The sequence below is a fragment of the Taurulus bubalis genome (genome assembly GCF_910589615.1).
Source record: "Taurulus bubalis genome assembly, chromosome: 1".
Taxonomy (NCBI): domain Eukaryota; kingdom Metazoa; phylum Chordata; class Actinopteri; order Perciformes; family Cottidae; genus Taurulus; species Taurulus bubalis.
In genome coordinates this window covers 14,386,032-14,404,867 of record NC_136589.1, presented here as the reverse complement: position 1 = coordinate 14,404,867, position 18,836 = coordinate 14,386,032, and the positions used below count along the sequence as shown (strand labels likewise).

Below are 18,836 nucleotides of genomic sequence, written 5' to 3'. Positions count from 1 at the left end.
GTGTGTGTGTGTGTGTGTGTGTGCTTGTGTGTGTGCTTGTGTGTGTGCTTGTTTGTTTGTTTGTTTGTGTGTCATCCAATGCTGATGTCGAGGTCCATCTTTAAACGCGGTGCAGTAATGACATTTCCTGGAACTATTGATTTTGCATATCTCTACCTTCCAGTAGTATATATGCAAGTCCGATGTTCGTCTGAATGCTGGACTGAATCCCCGTCACGTGAGCTTAGGGAATAATGACACAGTTTAGACCTCCCCTCCTCTGTTCTCACAGTCGATACCTTTCAGCGGAGGTCTATTGTTTAAAAAGCAAACTGCAGGTTTTTACATGACTGGGGTGGGGGTGATGTGGGGACCCCTTTAGTCTGGTGCTTGACCTCTTTCTCATTTTCTCTATACAGGGTGTTGCCCATGAATGAGAAAAACAATTGGACTCCTTTTAGATCTGCTCACCCCGGGCCCGCGACCTCTGAGTGGGCCACGCAGAGCTTCAGAGGGGAAGAGAAGATTATCTTACTACGGCTCACTCTGACGTCAATGTAGTTTTGTGTGTGTGGATTAATATACATTCAAGTGATCCAGTGGAGCATCGATCGCTGGTTTGGTTGAGAACATTCACCTGGCTCGGCTTCTTCATGCCCGTCATGAGCGTACCAGCCCAGCAGAAACCCAGCGCCAAAAGAACCGGCAAACGCATCACGTTTTTCAACGATCAAAGCATCGCAATGAAGGAGACTTCTCAACACCCTGAGGGGTCCTACTATGTCGCGGGTGGCCCTGCCTCGGACCCCGGACAGAGCGAGGCTGCTAGTACTGTCACATCCAATCCAGAGGCCCCCCACATGTACATGAACTCTGTCATCTTCAGCCCAGACAAGGGTGACCAGAGCAGGGGGCATTATCAGCAGACTGTGCCTATGAAATGGACCCAACAGGAGCCCAGTCAGCAGCAGCCATCTCTGTCCCAGCAGCAGAGAGCGGCCTCTTGGAATACCGTGTCTAGCTGGGGACAAAACTTTGTTAATTACATCGGGGGTGTCAACGTAACGGATTCAAGGACCCAGAATACTTATGCGAAGTCAATGCACGAGACTTCTGGCTTACAGCCTCACCAACAGCCCCCAAACAGAACTGCAGACAAGCAACCGTTGGGGCCAAACCCCGCAGTTGACGCGTACAGGGATGCGATTAAAGCTCGGGGACTGGATTGGGAGCAGCAGCAGCAGCCCCAGGCCTTTCAGGAGACCTTGAAACCTGGGGCGCTGAACACCCAGCAGCACAGCACATCCCACCCAGGAGGAAGCTCAGTGTTGCAGCCATTCCAGTTGGCCTTCGGTCAGCCCAAGCAGCACCTGCCAGCGTACTACCAGACCTTTCAAGGCAACAGGACAACCCTACCGAACCCACCGAACTACCCAACGCAAGCGAAACCCCCACACCAGTTGCAGCAGCAAGAGCAAATACAACGGCAGCAACAACATCACATACTCCAGCAGCAAATTCAGCAACAGCATCATCAACAAATGCAGCAGCAACAAATCATTCAGCATCAACAGCATGTACAGCAACAGCTTCAGCAACAAATGCAGCACGAGCAGCAGCAGCAGCAGCAACAAAAGATACAGCAACAACAGCAGCAGCTTCAAATTCAGCAGCAAATGCAACATCAGCAGTTGCAACAACAAAACCCTCATGTGCTTGACTATTACCCCGCTGCACAAAATGCACACCCGCTTCCACAGCCCGCGGTGGTGCACTCCCAGGAGTCCTCGGCTCCAGCTCCCCCAAATATCCAGGAACCGATCATCCAGGACATCACCCCGGAACCCCAGCAGCCTTCAGATCTGCTGCCGCCAATTCTCCTGCCTGAGGTCCTGTCCCAGTCTCAACCCCAAACTCAATCCCAAACGCAGCTTCGCAGATCGCGGCGGCTCTCGAAGGAAGGCGACGCGCCGTCGGACAACCCTTTTCTCACCGTCTCTTCGGAGCAGGCTGCCCCGGGGCCGCCACAGAGCTCCCAGAACGGGGCCCGAGACGTCCAGGCCGCCCCGACGGGCGTCATCCAGAGCACGCGGAGGAAACGCAGGGTGTCCCAGGAGGTCAACCTGGAGACTCTTGCTCAGAAGGCCTCGGAAATGGAGTCTCTACCATCGCATGTTGTGAAGGTATGTACTCTGGTTCTCCAATTAAATTAAACATTCTCCTTTCTTTGTTTTCCTTTTTGTTTTCTTGTTCTTTTGCTCTCCCATGTGTTTCTCATCTGTTTCCTCTCAAGCGAGATAACCTTTAGCATAATAGGACTGAGTGTTCTGAATCCCTATGATTGCATATCAGTTCATATCTTAACTCATTGCTGCAAGCCTTAATTTTGATTATCTCAGCGAGAGCTCAAATCTATTTTTCTAGTGTTATCCGAGGGTATAATTGCAGTGGGACTGTAACTCCCTGAACGAGACTGGGAACTGGAACAAACTGCCTGGGCAAACGATGCCAGAACTTGTGTTGTTTTGTGATTTAACGTGTTGCTGGAAGAGATGCATGAATGTAATCAACGCCCTACGAAGCTTACACCACAGAACAGGGCTGCTCGGCTCTGCCTCGCGAGGAAAGTATGTTGCTAAAACAAGACCTAGCCTTGTGTAGCCGGTCACAAGGTAAATATGTACTTCACAAATGTGTGCTTTTCAGCTCTCACAAGAGGAATCGGTGAACAAACCTGATGAAATACCTTGGCCGTACTTATCTGTGTTAAGGGTGCTGAATGTCTTGATTGTGCAACATGCTGTTTTGCCAAACAGCACTGAGTCAGTGTGTCTGTAGTTCAGCATGCCGGGGCCCTGGATCCGCCTCACGGCTAGCTGATCATACAGACACTGTGTTTGGTTACATGCCTGCACACCTCCCCCCCATCCCATCAGGGGAGAGAAACTCCAGCCTGGCCTCAGCTGCCCCCCCTCTATACAGGGAGGGGTGCAGGGTTGCCCTGCCTGCAGTGCTCAGCAGAATATCTCTCCACCGCTCTGGTGGAGGGACTGGAGTTTTCCACCAGCAGTAATGAGCACAGATCCAGCGTAGCCACAGATCCAGCGTAGCCACACTACTGCATGCCTCCCTGCCCACGGAGATGCATTGTGCAGTGACAGAATGCATCTGTCTTCAATGATGTGGTGGTTCATATGGCTTTGAAGTTGCCCCCAGAGTTGCTCTAAAGCACATAGGGTGCTCATTCCCACTCATTATGGTTTCTCAAAGAAGAAAAAAAAATGCGGGGAATGCTTTTGGGCACTGTTCCTTTTGACATGTAACTAAGGTCTGTCACTTGAGTGCTGCGTCTAACAGAGTACTGTATCGAGGTGCAGACGTACAAAATGCTTGTTTGATAAGACTGAATCATCCAAGACATGGTCATGTGAAATCCTTTTTTATTTTATGTTCAGGGTTCATTGTTTGTTTTAGGATTCTGTCGATTAGGAATACACCTCCGGCTGGTTTCATACCGTATTGACTATCTGTTTAAACTCCGTTTTAGCATTGACCTCATTGTCTCTTCGGTCTGTGTTTTTGTGTGAGGTAAGGAACAAGGTTTTTAGGGTCCCCCATTTACTCTCTGGATTATAATTTGGCAGCCTGCCCCGACAGAATTAACCGATATCTAACCATGAAGGTACCTTTTTTTAGTGAAGATAAATTGTGCAAAGCTGGAAAGCAATAACAATAACTGTTTTACAACAGCTATTTGAAGTTGTTAAAGTTTGGGATTTTCTTTGCACGTGTTGCCCTGTATCCATTGCAAGTTGATGCATTTAATGTGTCACCTGATAGTCTTAATTAGTTTGTGAGTAAGTATTGCAAACAGCAACAGATGAAAGATTATTTGATAACTGCATCACCCCCCCCATTAGGATTTCCTTAAGCAGACAACTTGTTTTGTCTGACTAGCAATCCAAAAGTGTGTGTGTGTGTATATATATATATATATATATATATATATATATATATATATATATATATATATATATATATATAATGGTAGAAAGCAAATAATAACACAACATTTTCAAATCAAAATGGCTGCCGATAGATTTTCTGCGCGATCACCTTAATTGATAATTTGAAACTTGTGGTTTACGGTCTGCAAAATTTGCAGTTTGCAAGCAATGCATTTGCTTCTCCTCTAAAAGCTTTATATTAAAGAAAATCTATTAATTTGACGCATCGTAACACCTCACCCGCCATCTTTTATCAGGAGCCCCGCAGGCCGTGGAGTCCCACTGAAGCAGGGGGTCTGAACGCCAAGCGGCATCGAGACGACAGCCTCCTGCCGCTCGTCATCCCCGTGTCTGTTCCGGTGCGATGGCAGGAACCCTCTTCCCCGGACCGGGACGAAGCCTCCCTGGCCTCCAATTGGCCCCCCAGGCCTTCACATCCCCAGGACCTCGGCCTCGGCGGCCACAAGCCCTCGGTCATCGTCACCCGGAGACGCTCACTCAGGAACCCCTTGTCGGACAGCTCGGAGCAGGTAGCTACACATCCACTCATTGGTGCTTTTGTTTCCCCTCCTTCTTTTGCAGTTGGTGTACTTTGATGACATTTCTTTTTAAATTGGTAGATTTCCATACTTTCACAAGACCTTATTTGTTTAACTGTTTGAATTAATTTACAAAGAAGGGCAAGGCATTGGGTTGGTGTCAACTGTCTTCCTCGTTCTGTTTTCAGTCCTTCTAAACTCCAGCTTTTAATTCCTTGCATTTGTGCCACATCGCCCCCGCCAACATACATGCACTCCCTTCCCCCCATCATGCTCTGTGTCTCCCCTGCCCCCATTTCAGTGCTCCACACTTTTCTCCCTTTCCCTGTTTCATTTGCGGGGGGTGGGGGAGAGATTTGGTGAACCGGTTGCCCTCTCCCAGATCAGGCAGATTATCAGGGTTTAGCGCTGCTATACTGTACATTATGTACCACACAGTTGAGGCTCGGGTGCCTTGTTCTTTCTCTTTAGGATTTATCTGGATAAATGCACAAAAAGCCAACTGTATGTTTGAGTATTTGTCGGTGCATGTATCACAGATGCATGAATGAACAGTGCACTAAATCCACCTCCATAAAATATTTTGCCCCCACCAGAATGGAAGAACCGAAGGGGAGAAAGACGGTGACGGCAAAAAGTCCAAACGGCGTCCGCGGCCGGAACCCCTCTTCATCCCGCCGCCCAAACCTGGTTTATTCATCGCCCCTCCTGTCTACTCCAGCATCATGCCGTACCAGAGCCACCTGCGATCCCCCGTCCGCCTCGCCGAACACCCTCTCTCCATTCCCCCCTACACGCCACCGCCGATCCTCAGCCCCGTCCGCGAGGGCTCCGGCCTTTACTTTTCCACTTTCCTGTCCTCTGTTGCCGCCAGCGGCCAGGGCCTGCCACCTCCTGCAACGCCCAAGTCGGCAACACGCAGCCTGTTGCGCTCCAGTAAGTCAGACAAGCTCATAAGGCCTCCCCGAGTTATCCATGGGATATCTAAACTGTGGGAATTCAAAAATGTAGCTCTGCACACTTGTAAGAAGCATCCGGCGTAAACGATCAATATGTACGATTTGCTGTTTAAATATTAGAATTAAGCCTGACTAGATATTCTAGTTTTCTTAGCTCTTTTTTAATATATATTTGATAATGTCACTGAGTGGGATTTTGTGTTGCTGCTCTTTTAGACAGCTGTGACATCACACCACCAGTTCTGTCTGCTATGAGCGAGGCCACTCCAGTCAGCATAGAGCCGTGAGTATTTCCCTCAACATCCACAAAATATCTTCTTTTGGCGCGGAAAGGTTTTGGGGTTTTATGGGGAGAGGGGCGGGCTGTCGTGTGTCATTTTCAGAGGGCACTCAAAGCAGAGCATGCATTACCAAAGAGTATTAGCTCTGCAATCAATTATTCAGACCATAACCATAACTGAATCATGAAATGTCTTTTAAGAGAACACAGACTTCTTGAAATACTAAATCCGCCCTTTTAAGCGTCCGTTCTCTCTGCCGCTGTTACCGCTGGAATCTTCTGCCGTGTCATCCACAGCTCTACCAGTCGCCCTCTGATCTAACTATGCAGTCTAATGTCTCTCTCAATAGAAGTGCATCCTGTCATAACTGCTACATATTCAATGTCAAATGAAAGCCGTAACCCCTTTAGAGCGCTAATGGCAGTGAGTGCATCAGAGGACATGCTAAACAGGATGTAGTTTTGGTTATAAAGTTGGCTCAATTCTTAATTAAAACAATCTAATTACAACAACCTTCCTGAGGAGGAATTAAAAAATAGTTCACTGTGGGGGAAAAGAAATGCTCCTCGTCCTTGTTTTGTTGACGCATTGTGGATCATCCTGATAAACAGATTCTGCGTTCTCATGTAGAATATGGAGGCAACTGGATAAGATTTTGGCGTTGGAAGCGTTTTGGTTTCCGCCTGTAGTCGGGAGTTGTACCGACCAATCACGTTGGAGCAAGCTTTGGTTGAACTGCAGACACAATGTCTGTGCGGAGAGCAGAAGAGGAAGAAGTCTTTGGCCAAAATGCAAACTGGGAACTCACCAGCTCACACGATGAGTCTGCTTTTTATTGGTTTAAAGTTAGCTTGTCATCTGGCTACTTGAGAAACAATCCAGTCGAGGACGCAGATTTAGCTGCTTGTTGCACCGCAACCCCAGAAATACAGCCCCTGGCCTCTAGAGGCTTATCGTCAGAATGATAGCTTCTGAGACTGCATTTTTGATAACTGATCGTGGTTAACCTTTATGACAAATAAACAACATTTCCTGTGGCTGCGTCACAATAAAAGCAGACAAGTTGAACTCTCTTCATCTGCAGCAGCAGGATGTTCTCTGTTTGTGAAAGCTGTGAGTTTATACAGTTCTGATACTGTAAACAGTGACGCTGCATCGTGGAGCCGTCGTACTCGGGTACATGGGCAATCTGACGATAACAATAAGGAGAGGTCGGAATTACTGGATGGAAGTACATGTAATACAAATACTAACCATAAACATTATCAAAAACGTGGTTTGATGTAATGCAAATCTTAAGGATTATAACTTCAAACTTGCAGGGTATCAACGGTGCACGAAAACGACCTGAACCAAGCGAGACCTGCAGTACCACACGGCCAACAGCCAAGTTACCACTGAAATGTAAACACAGCCACTGATAACATGGATGTTTAATCGCAGTTCAACTTTTAGCAGCCCACCTTCCCTGATGGAAGCTGCCAGAACACATACACACTCAGCTGGAAATACTGCAGGCCTACTGGAAATGCAGGGGTGGGAGGGGGCATGCTGGGACAGAGTTGTCTGTGAACAGAACACAGCATGTTTTTCGCAACTATAACACTGAGGTATCTGGTTTCAGTTGACATGTAGGCCTCCAGAGATGCACGCATTTGTTGAATTATGAGCTTTTTCTCCCTACTTTAACGCGACCTTTGTCCCACAGTCGCACAAGGATCCATTTACTTTCGGTTCAGCGTATTCAAGAAGTGCTCTCACTGTTTTTAAATTAAAAAAAATTGGAAAGGAATTTGCATTTTATTCATTATGCCGAGAGGACAAAAGAGAGCTGTGTAACAAGCTGGGAATCAAAACAGTGCAAGGATTGTGCTGCTCGGAGCCAGAGAGCCTCAACAATCTCCCTGTTGCTATTTAAAGATCACAGCAGGGAGAAAAGCCAAGTAATCGAAATGTGATCTCGGAAATATAACGAGCTTACTCTTGCACGTAATCTGATATTGATATATGATGTCTTTAAATATATAACGGTGATCTAATGCGTCTTTAACAGCAAAGGCAATTGCTGAAATTTTGAGTAGAACAAATTCAAAACAGCGTCGCTCACGTTGACTTCCTGTTCCCAGACGGATAAATATTGGGTCACGGTACCAGGCAGAGGTGCCAGAGCTGAGGCAGCGGTCAGCTGTCGAGCTGGATCATCATCGAGCGGAGCTGGTCTGGGCTCCACTGAAGGAGCTGGAGGAGAAAGCTGACTTCCAGCAGAGAGGTACCAAATGCAGTGTTTCACAGCTGTTACATCACCTTAAACTGAAAGTATAAATACTGTCAGGCAGACTGTGGTTTGCAGGAGCAGGATGTGTTGATTATTCAGCGTGAGGCTGACCTTCTGTTCCTAGAATTAGTTGATTTATTATCTTTTTGTTTATAAATCAGGGACACTTTCTTTCTTTCTGTATTTCTTTCTTTCTTCTCAAAGCTTACTAGTTTAGCATTTTCTTGTTTTGTGGATGGATTTTTATCACGTTGAATAGAGTGTGTGTTCAATAATTAATTACCAAGCTGTGACAATTTAAGATGTCTCCAACAGCAAATTTACTTCTTAATTTTCCTATATTGTCCTATTTTAGATGCATGAGTGTCAGGGGAGATGCAGGCCATTTTAATTCTCCAGGGATAAAATGTAATTTAATGTGGTAAAATAAACTTAAGTGTCACTGCGGGGAAGGTTTTGTTTTGGATTCAGAGTGCTGTTGATCGCGCATTATTAAAAATAAATGTTTTTCTTTTTAAAATAAATAAAGCTACATGCACAAAGCCATTTCATAATTAAATAAAATGTCTTCTAATTTGATGTTCATTCTCCCCCTTTTTGTCCCCACTGAATGCAAAAAGAAAACATCTTTCTGTGCTCACAATCACCGTCTGTGTGTCTTGCAGTGGAAGACCTCATGCACCTGGCCTGCTCCAGTGTTCTGTGTGGAGGAGGAACCAACCAGGAGTTGGCCCACCATTGTCTGTACGAGTGCAAAGGGGAGATAATGGTGAGCACAACGGAGCGATTCATATTGACTGACAAAGGCAGGGAATCCCATGTTTGATAGAACCACCAACCTGTTGTCTTGACACATAGAAAGTGCAAAACCTGAATTCCTTTTAAAACAATTAGTCACAAATGTATATTTTCAAGATTTTGCGACATCTACCACCTAAAGGAGCTGCAAGTTTTTTGTTTTCCCCAAGTGATGGGAGCTTGTATTAACACAGTATTTAAGAATAATTAAGAAATATTTGTATGTATTTTGTAAGAGAGAAACCTCCTTTTCTTTTTGCTCTGCTTGCTGGTTTGAAGTGAGCAGGACTTAGTTGGTTAAAAAAAGATGAAGTACTACTGTGCACCCATCAGGAATCAGCAACATGCCTTATTTGGACACTGTCAATCCAATCTGATGACATCAAAACGCAAACTGCTGATTTGAGTGGTAAAATGTTTACGTATATATGGTTTATATATTCATTCTCATGTAATGTTATATCTTTTAAAGAATGGTTTTGAAGTTAAAAGGGATTTTAGTAGTTTTTAAAATATTGCAAGTATTTTAGTCATAAATCATTTTAAAATTGAATAATGAATCCTTCTTTCGAAAGCATTCCTGTCTTGATTGACAGAAAATGTAAAGGCTTGTGAACATAACTACATTCTTTATTTCCATGGCAGCATTAATAGAATTCAAGACTAGCCTTTGTTAGAGCACAGGAACAGATTCAGCAGATCGTTTATCTGCACTTAATTAACTGGGTTATTTCTAACCTGATTTCTTTATGTTTCATATCGTCAAGGAGAAGCTTAGTTTCCTTCATCGGGGTTTAGTATTTATAAAATCTCAGTCACTCTTCTTTTTCTTGATCTTGTAAAGTAAACCCTAAACAGTTTTTTTTTGTTTTGTTTTTTATATGTGCAAATGCTCCAAGTTAGTGGTGGTGTGCGGTGGCATGAAAGAAAAGATCATTATTCAAAGCGCTGCATCATTGTATCCATAATAATGACATCTAAAAATCCAACCTGGAGTCAAAGTGTAGCTTCATGTCTCACTAAAACATTGATTACAGAGCAGCAGCACGTAACCGTCACGTTTAAAGTAATCGGGTTGTTGCAGTGCGCCTGCTCGTGTCCTCTCGACTTCCTGCCTGAACTCGGTATCTTCCAGGTGCCTCGTGTGCCTGAACACGTAGTGATTGAATGTCTTCATCTGAGCTCTCAGTGATTACCGAGCGGAAGTGAGTGATCTGCAGACTTCCAGTACGCTTTGTACTGAAACTGGTGTGGTGGCCTGAGATGACTGAGATAGTGACACGGTTTGGTTGTTTGGTGTGTGGAGCTGCACAGGCTGTCAGTCAGGTGTGAAGCAGATGGACAATCAGTCAATAGACAGTAAATTAATTTAGTCTTTAGGTCGATTAACAGTTTGTCAAGTTCTTCAAGCTAAAACGTTCTACTTCTCGCTTCTCAGATTTGCTTTTCTTTGTCTTTTGTGATATAAAACTGAATATTTGGGGTATGGGGCTGATTGTCAGACAAAACAAGACCTTGGAAGATGCTTTGGGAAAGAAGCTGTGATGGTGCTGTAGTGTTGAAGCCCCGCCTTCTCTTGTCCTGAGGTGAAATGTACAGCATATTGCCTTTAATTAATTCATGTAATTATACTAAATAATATACTAAATATACATATTTTCTTTGTTGTACTTCAAGGAAACGTGAGCAACCAGAAAAAAAATGAATATGTCCGAAGAAGGTCAGATAAAATCATGAATGTTGACGAGCACTTGCTCATGGTGTGGTTGGTCCGATCCAATGGGGGCTCCGCTCCACCTTTTTAATGCATCCTGCATCTCACACCTGTTGCATCTCTCTGTCAGACCACTTTTAACACGAGTTATGACTGACCTCTGTATGATACAGCTATTTAAAGCACGTTGCCATGCTGATATAAAACAACTTACGATTAAAGACCTGCCACAGAAAAGCGTGCTCCGGGATGTTTGAGGCGACGAGGGCACACAGCGGGCACCGTGGAATGTTATGAGGCAGCATCTCAAGTTGCTCTTTCCTGGTCGTCCCCCAACGAAATACCAAAAGTAATTTGTGTTATTATTTAGGAGAAGCAGAGGGATGCTGGGATAATTTAGAAAAAAGGAAATATTAAAGCTTAGCATCCCAGAATAGCCCTGCTGCATGTGACCAGCTTCTATCTTCAAAGTTAATTTCAGTTAGTTATATAAGGAGATCAAATATCTTGTTTTGTTTGTTATTCAATTTATTCATTTATGTAGATGGTTGCCAATACATTTTCTGTCAATCGTCAAATCACTGCCGCTTTATTGGTAATAATAATAACGATAATAATACACTTTATTGATGGATCACGTTTCTAAACAAAAGGGTTTTACCACATAAAAGAAAAAGCAATCAAAGATGAGCAATGTTGGAAAACTAAATTACAAAGTGCTTTTACACGTGCATAAGCATGTTTAGAGATTGGTGTCGGCTATTCTTTCTGAATATAAATATATCTTTATGAAAATAAAGTTACAGTGGATCTAAAAGATGAGTTATTCTACTCTGATGAAAGAGTGAGTCTTTGATTTCACACAGAGAACAAATCTGTTCAACGTGCATTACTGCGTGTTCACAGCGACTTGGACATTGATCCCGAATCAATACTTCCGTTATTGAAGACATACAAGCCGGAGTTGACTCGCGGAGTAACAGCAGAGTGCTTTGTGGCGCTGCTGCTGCAGATTTCAGGCCCAACACTGGTCCAACGTTGTCAAGGAAACCACTAGTGTGTGTGTGTGTGTGTGTGGGGGGGGTGTCAATGCGCCCACTCTCTGCAGCAGCAGTCCGGCTCAAACTGCTGCCTTTCAACATTCATGCACCGTCAAGACTTTTTTTCTTTTCCCTTCTCAAAGAGCACAAAGTTGATTTTCATGCAGTCGATGCCAGCGAGTGTGATCATGCGCTCGGACACCCAATACACGTCAGGAGGAACGAGAGAGATGCTTATCTCTCTTCCTGGTTACCTGAAAGCCGGCAGTTCATTGTTTGGCTCGGTGTGTTGTTTATAAAGCACAGCTGACGGAGCCCAGAGCCGTGACCTGCTGTGTGCTATGTGCTGCTAATTGTTTGGTCTCTTTCAAGCTTTGTTTTGTGTCGTTTGTTTCTCAGGCCGCTCTGTCCCTCCTGATGCTGAAGAATCCCGTGTTCCCCAAATCTCACAATCTGGCAAACTACCACTACTCTGGTAAGTCATTCACAAATAGTGTTTTTTTTTCTCTATTTATTACCTGTCAATTAATAATACATGGATGTGATTTACTAAGGGATACAACTATTATTTAATTAGTCGATCGGCAGAAACAATTGATCGATTACTTAAAAAGTTGACTTTCTGGAATTTTTCAAGACCAAATTCTAGTCTTATGTGATAACTTGATCTTTTATTTTATTTTTAGGCTGTTGAGCATGCAAACAAAGTTATTAGAGGATATCACCAGTCAATCTTTCCTATTTTCTGAAACAATTAATTGATTAATCAATTATTGGTATCGACAATAACTGTGATGTACTTTTTTTTTTTAATTGAAAACATATACAAATAGGATAATATTGTGTAAATAATCAAGCGCCTCTTAAATTATGCTTTTTGTACAGTTATGGTTACATGCTCTCTGAGTGTCATTCATTTGCCAAAAAAGAGTCAAAATGCACAATGAATAAAGAGATGAAAGATTAATTTGATTGGTTATTATTATGAATCATTTAAAATTCTCTGGAGATTGCGATGACATTGTACGGCCAGGATAATCATGTGAATATCTGATCATGTGATAGCCTGATAAATCATTTAAAAATGAACATAATCCATAGATTTACTGCACCCACATTGTAAATTATCTCAGAAAGTTGCCTGAACTAATATGAATATTCTGGCGTCCGGAAATTGTTTCGCCTTATCTGATGAACGCCACCCGGCTGCTGTTCAGACGCCCAAAACAAACGCACATTAAAAAGTTGAAAATCCTGATTTTCAGCAGTTATGCATTCTGACGTGATGTTTGTGTTCTTAAAAAATGAGCGTGTCAGAAACCGTTGTCCTCCCTCTATTCATCTCCCAGTGACTTTGCATCATAGCCATGGTGTGTGTGTGTGTGTGTGTGTGTGTGTGTGTGTGTGTGTGTGTGTGTGTGTGTGTGTGTGTGTGTGTGTGTGTGTGTGTGTGTGTGTGTGTGTGTGTGTGTGTGTGTGTGTGTGGAGACTGTGGAGGATTGTCAGGGTCAGCGCGATGAGAGGAGGAGGAGGGGGTTTACAGCATGTGGTTAATCCCAAGCAGAAGACAGGAGCGCCATTGTTTATCGAGTGTGTGGGGGGGTGGGCTGGGATTGAGCTTGTCAGTGTCTCCACCCATTCAGAATATCGTCTGCAAGCAGATACTTAAGTGTTTTTAAAGGGTTGCCTCTCTCTCTCTCTCTCTCTCTCTCTCTCTCTCTCTCTCTCTCTCTCTCTCTCTCTCTCTCTCTCTCTCAATTTAAATGTCCCTCCCTCAGGATCAGACAGCTGGACTGCAGCTGAGCGCCGCCAGTTCAACAAAGGCATCACTGCATACAAGAAGGACTTCTTCATGGTGCAGAAACAGGTATGTTGTGGTCTCCAAGCGCAAGAAGAGGAAAATAAACACCATTCCAGCGAAGGCCACACAGTAGCTGTGGGCTGATAAAACCTTCCCGAAATACAAAAAAAATAAAACATTTGCACACAATGTTTTTCCTGACAATGGGTGGGCTGAGAAGGGAAGTCCAGTCACTCTTGAACAATGTTTCCAGTCAATTATATTTTTCCAAGACTGCAAAAAGCAATTTCATTTTCTGTTCGTCACCACTTCATTGATGATGAAGGAGGGAGGCCAAAGTACACAAGTGTTAGTTTTTCAGAGTTCGTTGACCAAACCAACACATCAAAGGCTTTTAAAATGTGATTTGTGAATGTGATTTAGGCTTTTATTGTTCTTGGCCCATGAAGCTTCTCAAAACAAATCCCATGTTATTGTATTATCTGAAGGACATTTGATATCCGGAATAAAAACAGACTATGAATAAAAAAAAAAGCAAAAGCTTGCACGTTACCTGAGGCTGCATCTGAGGCTGCTCCGTCTTCTCTCCGAGACGGCAGAGTCTCCAAAATACCCCTTTTAAAAAAATGTGCTCAGTAACGTGGAGTGACATTTAAAGGTAAAGGAGTTGGAAAGAAAAACTCCATTAAAAGGTAATGTATGTGTCTTCTTCATAGGTGACCACTAAGTCAGTGGCGCAGTGTGTGGAGTTTTACTACACGTACAAGAAACACGTGAAGATGGGCCGCAACGGGATGCTGGTCTACGGTGAGGTGGATCCTCTTGAGAGCAAGACCACCGAGGAGGAGACGGACCACAAGGTCAGTGCCACGTTTAGTATCCGTACTGCGTGCGTGCGTGTGTGCGTGTGGTTGCAGAGGGTCTTCACAATGCTGCGTTTTTTTCGGGTGCTCAAATCCTTTGCAGCCAATGTACGTACGCAGGAGGGGAGCGCTAAGAGATAAGAACAGTTCAACTTATGAGACGAGGATCAACCAATCACAGCCAGCATTTATCTTTTCTCTCCTTCGTTAATGTGTGGAGGGGAAGCTACTGTGAGCAATTTACGCTGCAGGAAATGGATTTCTCTGTTTTAATTTATAGTCATTTGAAGCTAGCTGCTAATTATTCCGACTTCATCGTTGTTGCATTTGCAAGGGTTTTTGTTGCTTCGTAGCGGCAGAAGAGCAACCTCCCGAGCACCTTGGATAGAAACATCATCACTTAGGTTTTTTCGCGTGTTTTTGACGCAACATGTGGAACGGCCCCTGACACACAAGCTAAAACGTAATTTTAGCAAGCAAAGACCCTGACAAAAAGCAGAACACACTTTTCCAAATGTCTGTGTCCCAGAAAGAACCACAGGACACAAAAATATAGATTTTAAATGAAATTTCAACAGAACACATTACAAGCTTTTGCAAAAGAAAGTGCCTCCGGGGCCTTTTGTCAACTAGACGAAAGGACCGATGTGACTGACTGGTGATCAGATTAAACATGAAACAGCAGAGTTCTATTTCGATGTGAAACTAAAAACCAAAGTGTCGCTTCCGAAATAACACCACTCCGAATATCTTTATTGACCACTGGAGGCTTTAAATGAACCACGATAACGGCTGCGGCGATGCCACCATGTTGTCCTCAGCGTTTCTAGTAGACGCAGAGAATCTTTCTATCCACGGAAACGCAACCGCTATAGTTTTGGAAGTTGTTAAAGAGCAAAATTACACACATGTATAGTTGCATGTCACATAGAAATACCTGCAAACGAATGTTCAAGGGATTTTCTAGTTATATTCTGTATAAAACTCACCACAGAGCTTTCTACGTCAGCATCCAGCTGGTACATTTCTCTGCTTGAGTCTTTATACTTCTCTTCCCGGGGCCAGCAGGGCTATCACAGATCGGAGCCGCAGAGGGAGGAGGACAGCAGGAAATGGGAAGGGTCAGCTGACGGGAAACAGGATGTCGGCCCCACCAGGGCGACGCACACGCTGCAACCCGCTGACAATGTGAGTGTGAAATTAATTATCAGCTCCGCATGGGAACGGAAGGGAAACCAAATAAGTAGCTCAGGGGAGGAATGGTCATCCCACATGAGGAGGGTGTCTTTGCCCTCAAAGAAGACATGGAAAGGATAGGATCCCATTTTATCCTTGTCTCCATGTTTGCTTGTTATTGTATAAAATGAAACCTGGTGTTTTCCTGAGATGCTGATTACTACCAGTCGTCTCCCTTGAAGCCTTTTCTCTCGTAAAAGTGAAACATGAAATGCTGTTTTTGTCAGGTGCAGTTAATGCTTCATCTTCTTTATGAGACACACACGCACACACACTTTGTTTTTGAGCTCCTCATCATGAATGTCAGCAGTAACTTTTGGCTGCTTGACAGATTATTCGGTTCCTCATTTGTTTCTGCAGTAAAGTTCGAAGTAAAGTAAATATGTATTTCCTCTGTGACAGAAATAACACGTTACATTTGCCATCACAAACTCTCGAACCTTTAACTGGTCTTCTAGAACCGAGAACGTGTTAGCTTGTGTTAGCCTAGCTACGTTATGGCTACAAACAACAAACCATAAAATAAGAAGATGGAACTTCATTCTTTCCCAAGGAAATGCTTGCGCAAGAAAAAACAATATAGTGAAAATATAAATACATGGGAGGAATAGAGTATTAAGTGTATGAGAGGTATTACTGACACCTGTAAGTGTAAATATAAATTCAACTTAAATAGAAAAAGTTAATTACAAAAAATGTAAACTCTCTGTAGGAGCCAGTTCACAGCATTTAAAAAGAATATCTGCTGTAAATATAATAAAACATTTAATAATAATGGTATTGAAAAATATAAGCATGCAAAATCATAAAGTAGGTCAGTACTCCAGAGGGATTACTGTCAATGTTGTGTGTTGTATGTCTCTTATTTCTTCAAAAATAAAAGATTTCTCAAAGCCATGAAAGTACTTTGATCATAGGAGTCATCAGTCATTTTTTAAATATAATTAGTTGGTTTTCACGCCTACATTTACTCAGATATACATGTATTTAAAGCAAACCAAAGCCTGTGCACAGGGAGGTAGGAAGTTAAAGGCTAACGCAAGAACATCCTCATTTGACCTGATCAGGGACACGTTTGACCTTTTGAACTCTTCCCGTCTTGTCCCCGGCAGCTGGGTGTTGGATTTGCTGCCCCCTGCTGGATGTTTTAGGGGAAATAACTTGGCTGCTGTCCACCTCCCTGGATTGTGTAACCCCATTATGTCCGTCAGCAAACAATGACTCGACGAGGAACCTTTATCCTAGTTAAATGCATTGCATTTTGCCGTTTAGCACACGTGATGGGTTGTTGATGAGAGTTCCTGGTTATGTGAATTTTTGTTTTCCTAAACTGTGTGTGTATGTGTGTTAACTGCCACATGTGTGCATGCCATTGTAATCGTATCCCACATAAAAGGTGCTCATAAAGTAGCTTCAGGCTCATGACTCTCTTTGCTCACTGCGCTCAGCAACAACTTCTTTCATGTTTAAACTACACTTCTCACTGTGTGTGTGTGTGTGTGTGTGTGTGTGTGTGTGTGTGTGTGTGTGTGTGTGCAGCCGGGGACCGTCCTCATCATGAAAGGCCAGGAGGACGTTGGGAGGGACCAGCTGCTGTCCCGTGTCGTCCATCCCCCTCAGCCGCCCCCTCCCACTTCCAAATCCCGCTGCGATGGCAACGCACGCAAAACCAGCCCGCCGACAGCCAACAAAGCCCCAGCTGGCCCAGAGGGAGAGTTCCCCTGCAAGAAATGCGGCAGGTCAGTGATCAGAAATACCCCATCAGCCTCTGCTGTTGTGTTGGAGACGTTGTCATGGCTCTGCTTACTTATGCAAAGCTGCCGTTACACAAGTGGCCTTCGACTGAACATGAATTACAACATTTCTGCAGGGAATGTTGCTCCTGCTGTTGCCCACTTGGGTTGCGTTATTAGTAAATAGAGGCGAGTGTCTCGTGGTGTTTTGAAAGAATCAAATCGTCCTGTCATGCTTCCATTAAATAAGCGCGTCCTCTGGCAACCTGTTATTGCCAACTGTGTCCTAGCAACTGAAACGCAAAGTAGGTCTCGTCGATGCAGCTCAAGTCACTGGGTAGACTGGGTGGCTTCACTCCCCCTTATGAAAGCTCGCCCTGCTCACAGGGTGCTCATTATAGATTATCCACCACTTCAGAGTCTGATAATGTATGTTTACAGGACATCTGACCAGGCTTATGAGCCGTTTTACAGTCATCGTGTCCTGTGACTGCTGACCTACTGCTGTGTCACATGCTGGGATGTTGTTATTGCTCGGCCTTTATTTCCATACACCAGACTGAACTTTGACCCCGGTCTTTTGAAGACAGACCAAGAGATTCTAAAAGTACAGACTTAAGAAACACATTTATAATTATTGCGATATAATATAAATAAACATGATAAAGGGCTCCCAGTTAATGTATTCCAGTCATTGATTTTTTTTTTTTCTATCCATTTTTTGGAATACACTGATGAAATGCTCTAAATAATAATGATGTAAGAGTCCCAACTTAATAACGTGTCTGTTTTTGCTTGAGCATTTTCAAATAGGCAGCGTGATTATTCATCCTCGACAATGTTAAACTGATGAAAAGGGTTTCAAAAAGGGAAAAGTGTGGAGAGCTTCCCTGTGCGCACACAGTGGTCATTCATTAATTATTAATTTCCCAGCGGCTTTAAACCGTTGTTCCTCTACAACTCGGCCGTGGTGTTGCTTCCTCTGGCACTCCAGGTGGCAAACATATCGTGAGCATCGTGGCTCGGACACATGCGTCTAAATGAAAAAGCAGCCGCGGTGCCGCCGGCAATCTTACAGATTCCATGTCTTTTAAAAAAAGAAAGAAAAAAGGACTTTTGCAATAAGCTCTCCCCTGTTGCCCTGTAGGGTTTTCTCCAAGGTAAAGAGCCGCAGCGCCCACATGAAGAGCCACGCCGAGCAGGAGAAGAAGGCGGCGGCCCTGCGGCAGAAGGAGGCCGAGGAGCGAGCGGTGGTGGCGAAAGCAGCCGCCGACGCCGCCGCGGTTCTCGCCGCGCGGCAGCCGAACGGGACGAGGCAGCTCGGCGGCGACAGCACCAACGACGACTCGTCGGGCGGGGAGGACGAAGATGACGAGGATTGGCAGTGAGAGACACACGGACTGCCCCTTGCAGCGTGGCCGTGCTCTCTGGGACGGGCTTACAAATCCCTCCTGCGGACCTTGTGAACATCTTTTATGGAACAAAGAAGACTTCCGTTGCTTGGCACATTCAGGGACAGATTTACTCCTGTGTGTTTGTGAATGCGTTGACTGACTGAGTGTGCGTGCGTGTGCGTGTGTGTGCAAAACAATGAGTTTGTATGTGCTTTTC

General features: G+C 44.3%; 1 protein-coding gene across 1 annotated transcript; it reads left to right on the top strand.

Annotated features, from left to right (window-relative positions):
• Window positions 1–632: 632 nt before the first annotated feature.
• mideasb (mitotic deacetylase associated SANT domain protein b) lies at window positions 633–18,613 on the top strand (the record flags this gene model as incomplete). The annotated part of the gene is made up of 12 exons (XM_079232995.1): window positions 633–2,162; window positions 4,244–4,516; window positions 5,122–5,461; window positions 5,701–5,767; window positions 7,892–8,034; window positions 8,706–8,809; window positions 11,992–12,067; window positions 13,371–13,459; window positions 14,110–14,253; window positions 15,325–15,444; window positions 17,032–17,231; window positions 18,373–18,613. 12 exons carry the CDS (start codon window positions 633–635, stop codon window positions 18,611–18,613), a joined length of 3,327 nt encoding a protein of 1,108 aa, XP_079089121.1.
• Between the last annotated feature and the right edge of the window lie 223 nt (window positions 18,614–18,836).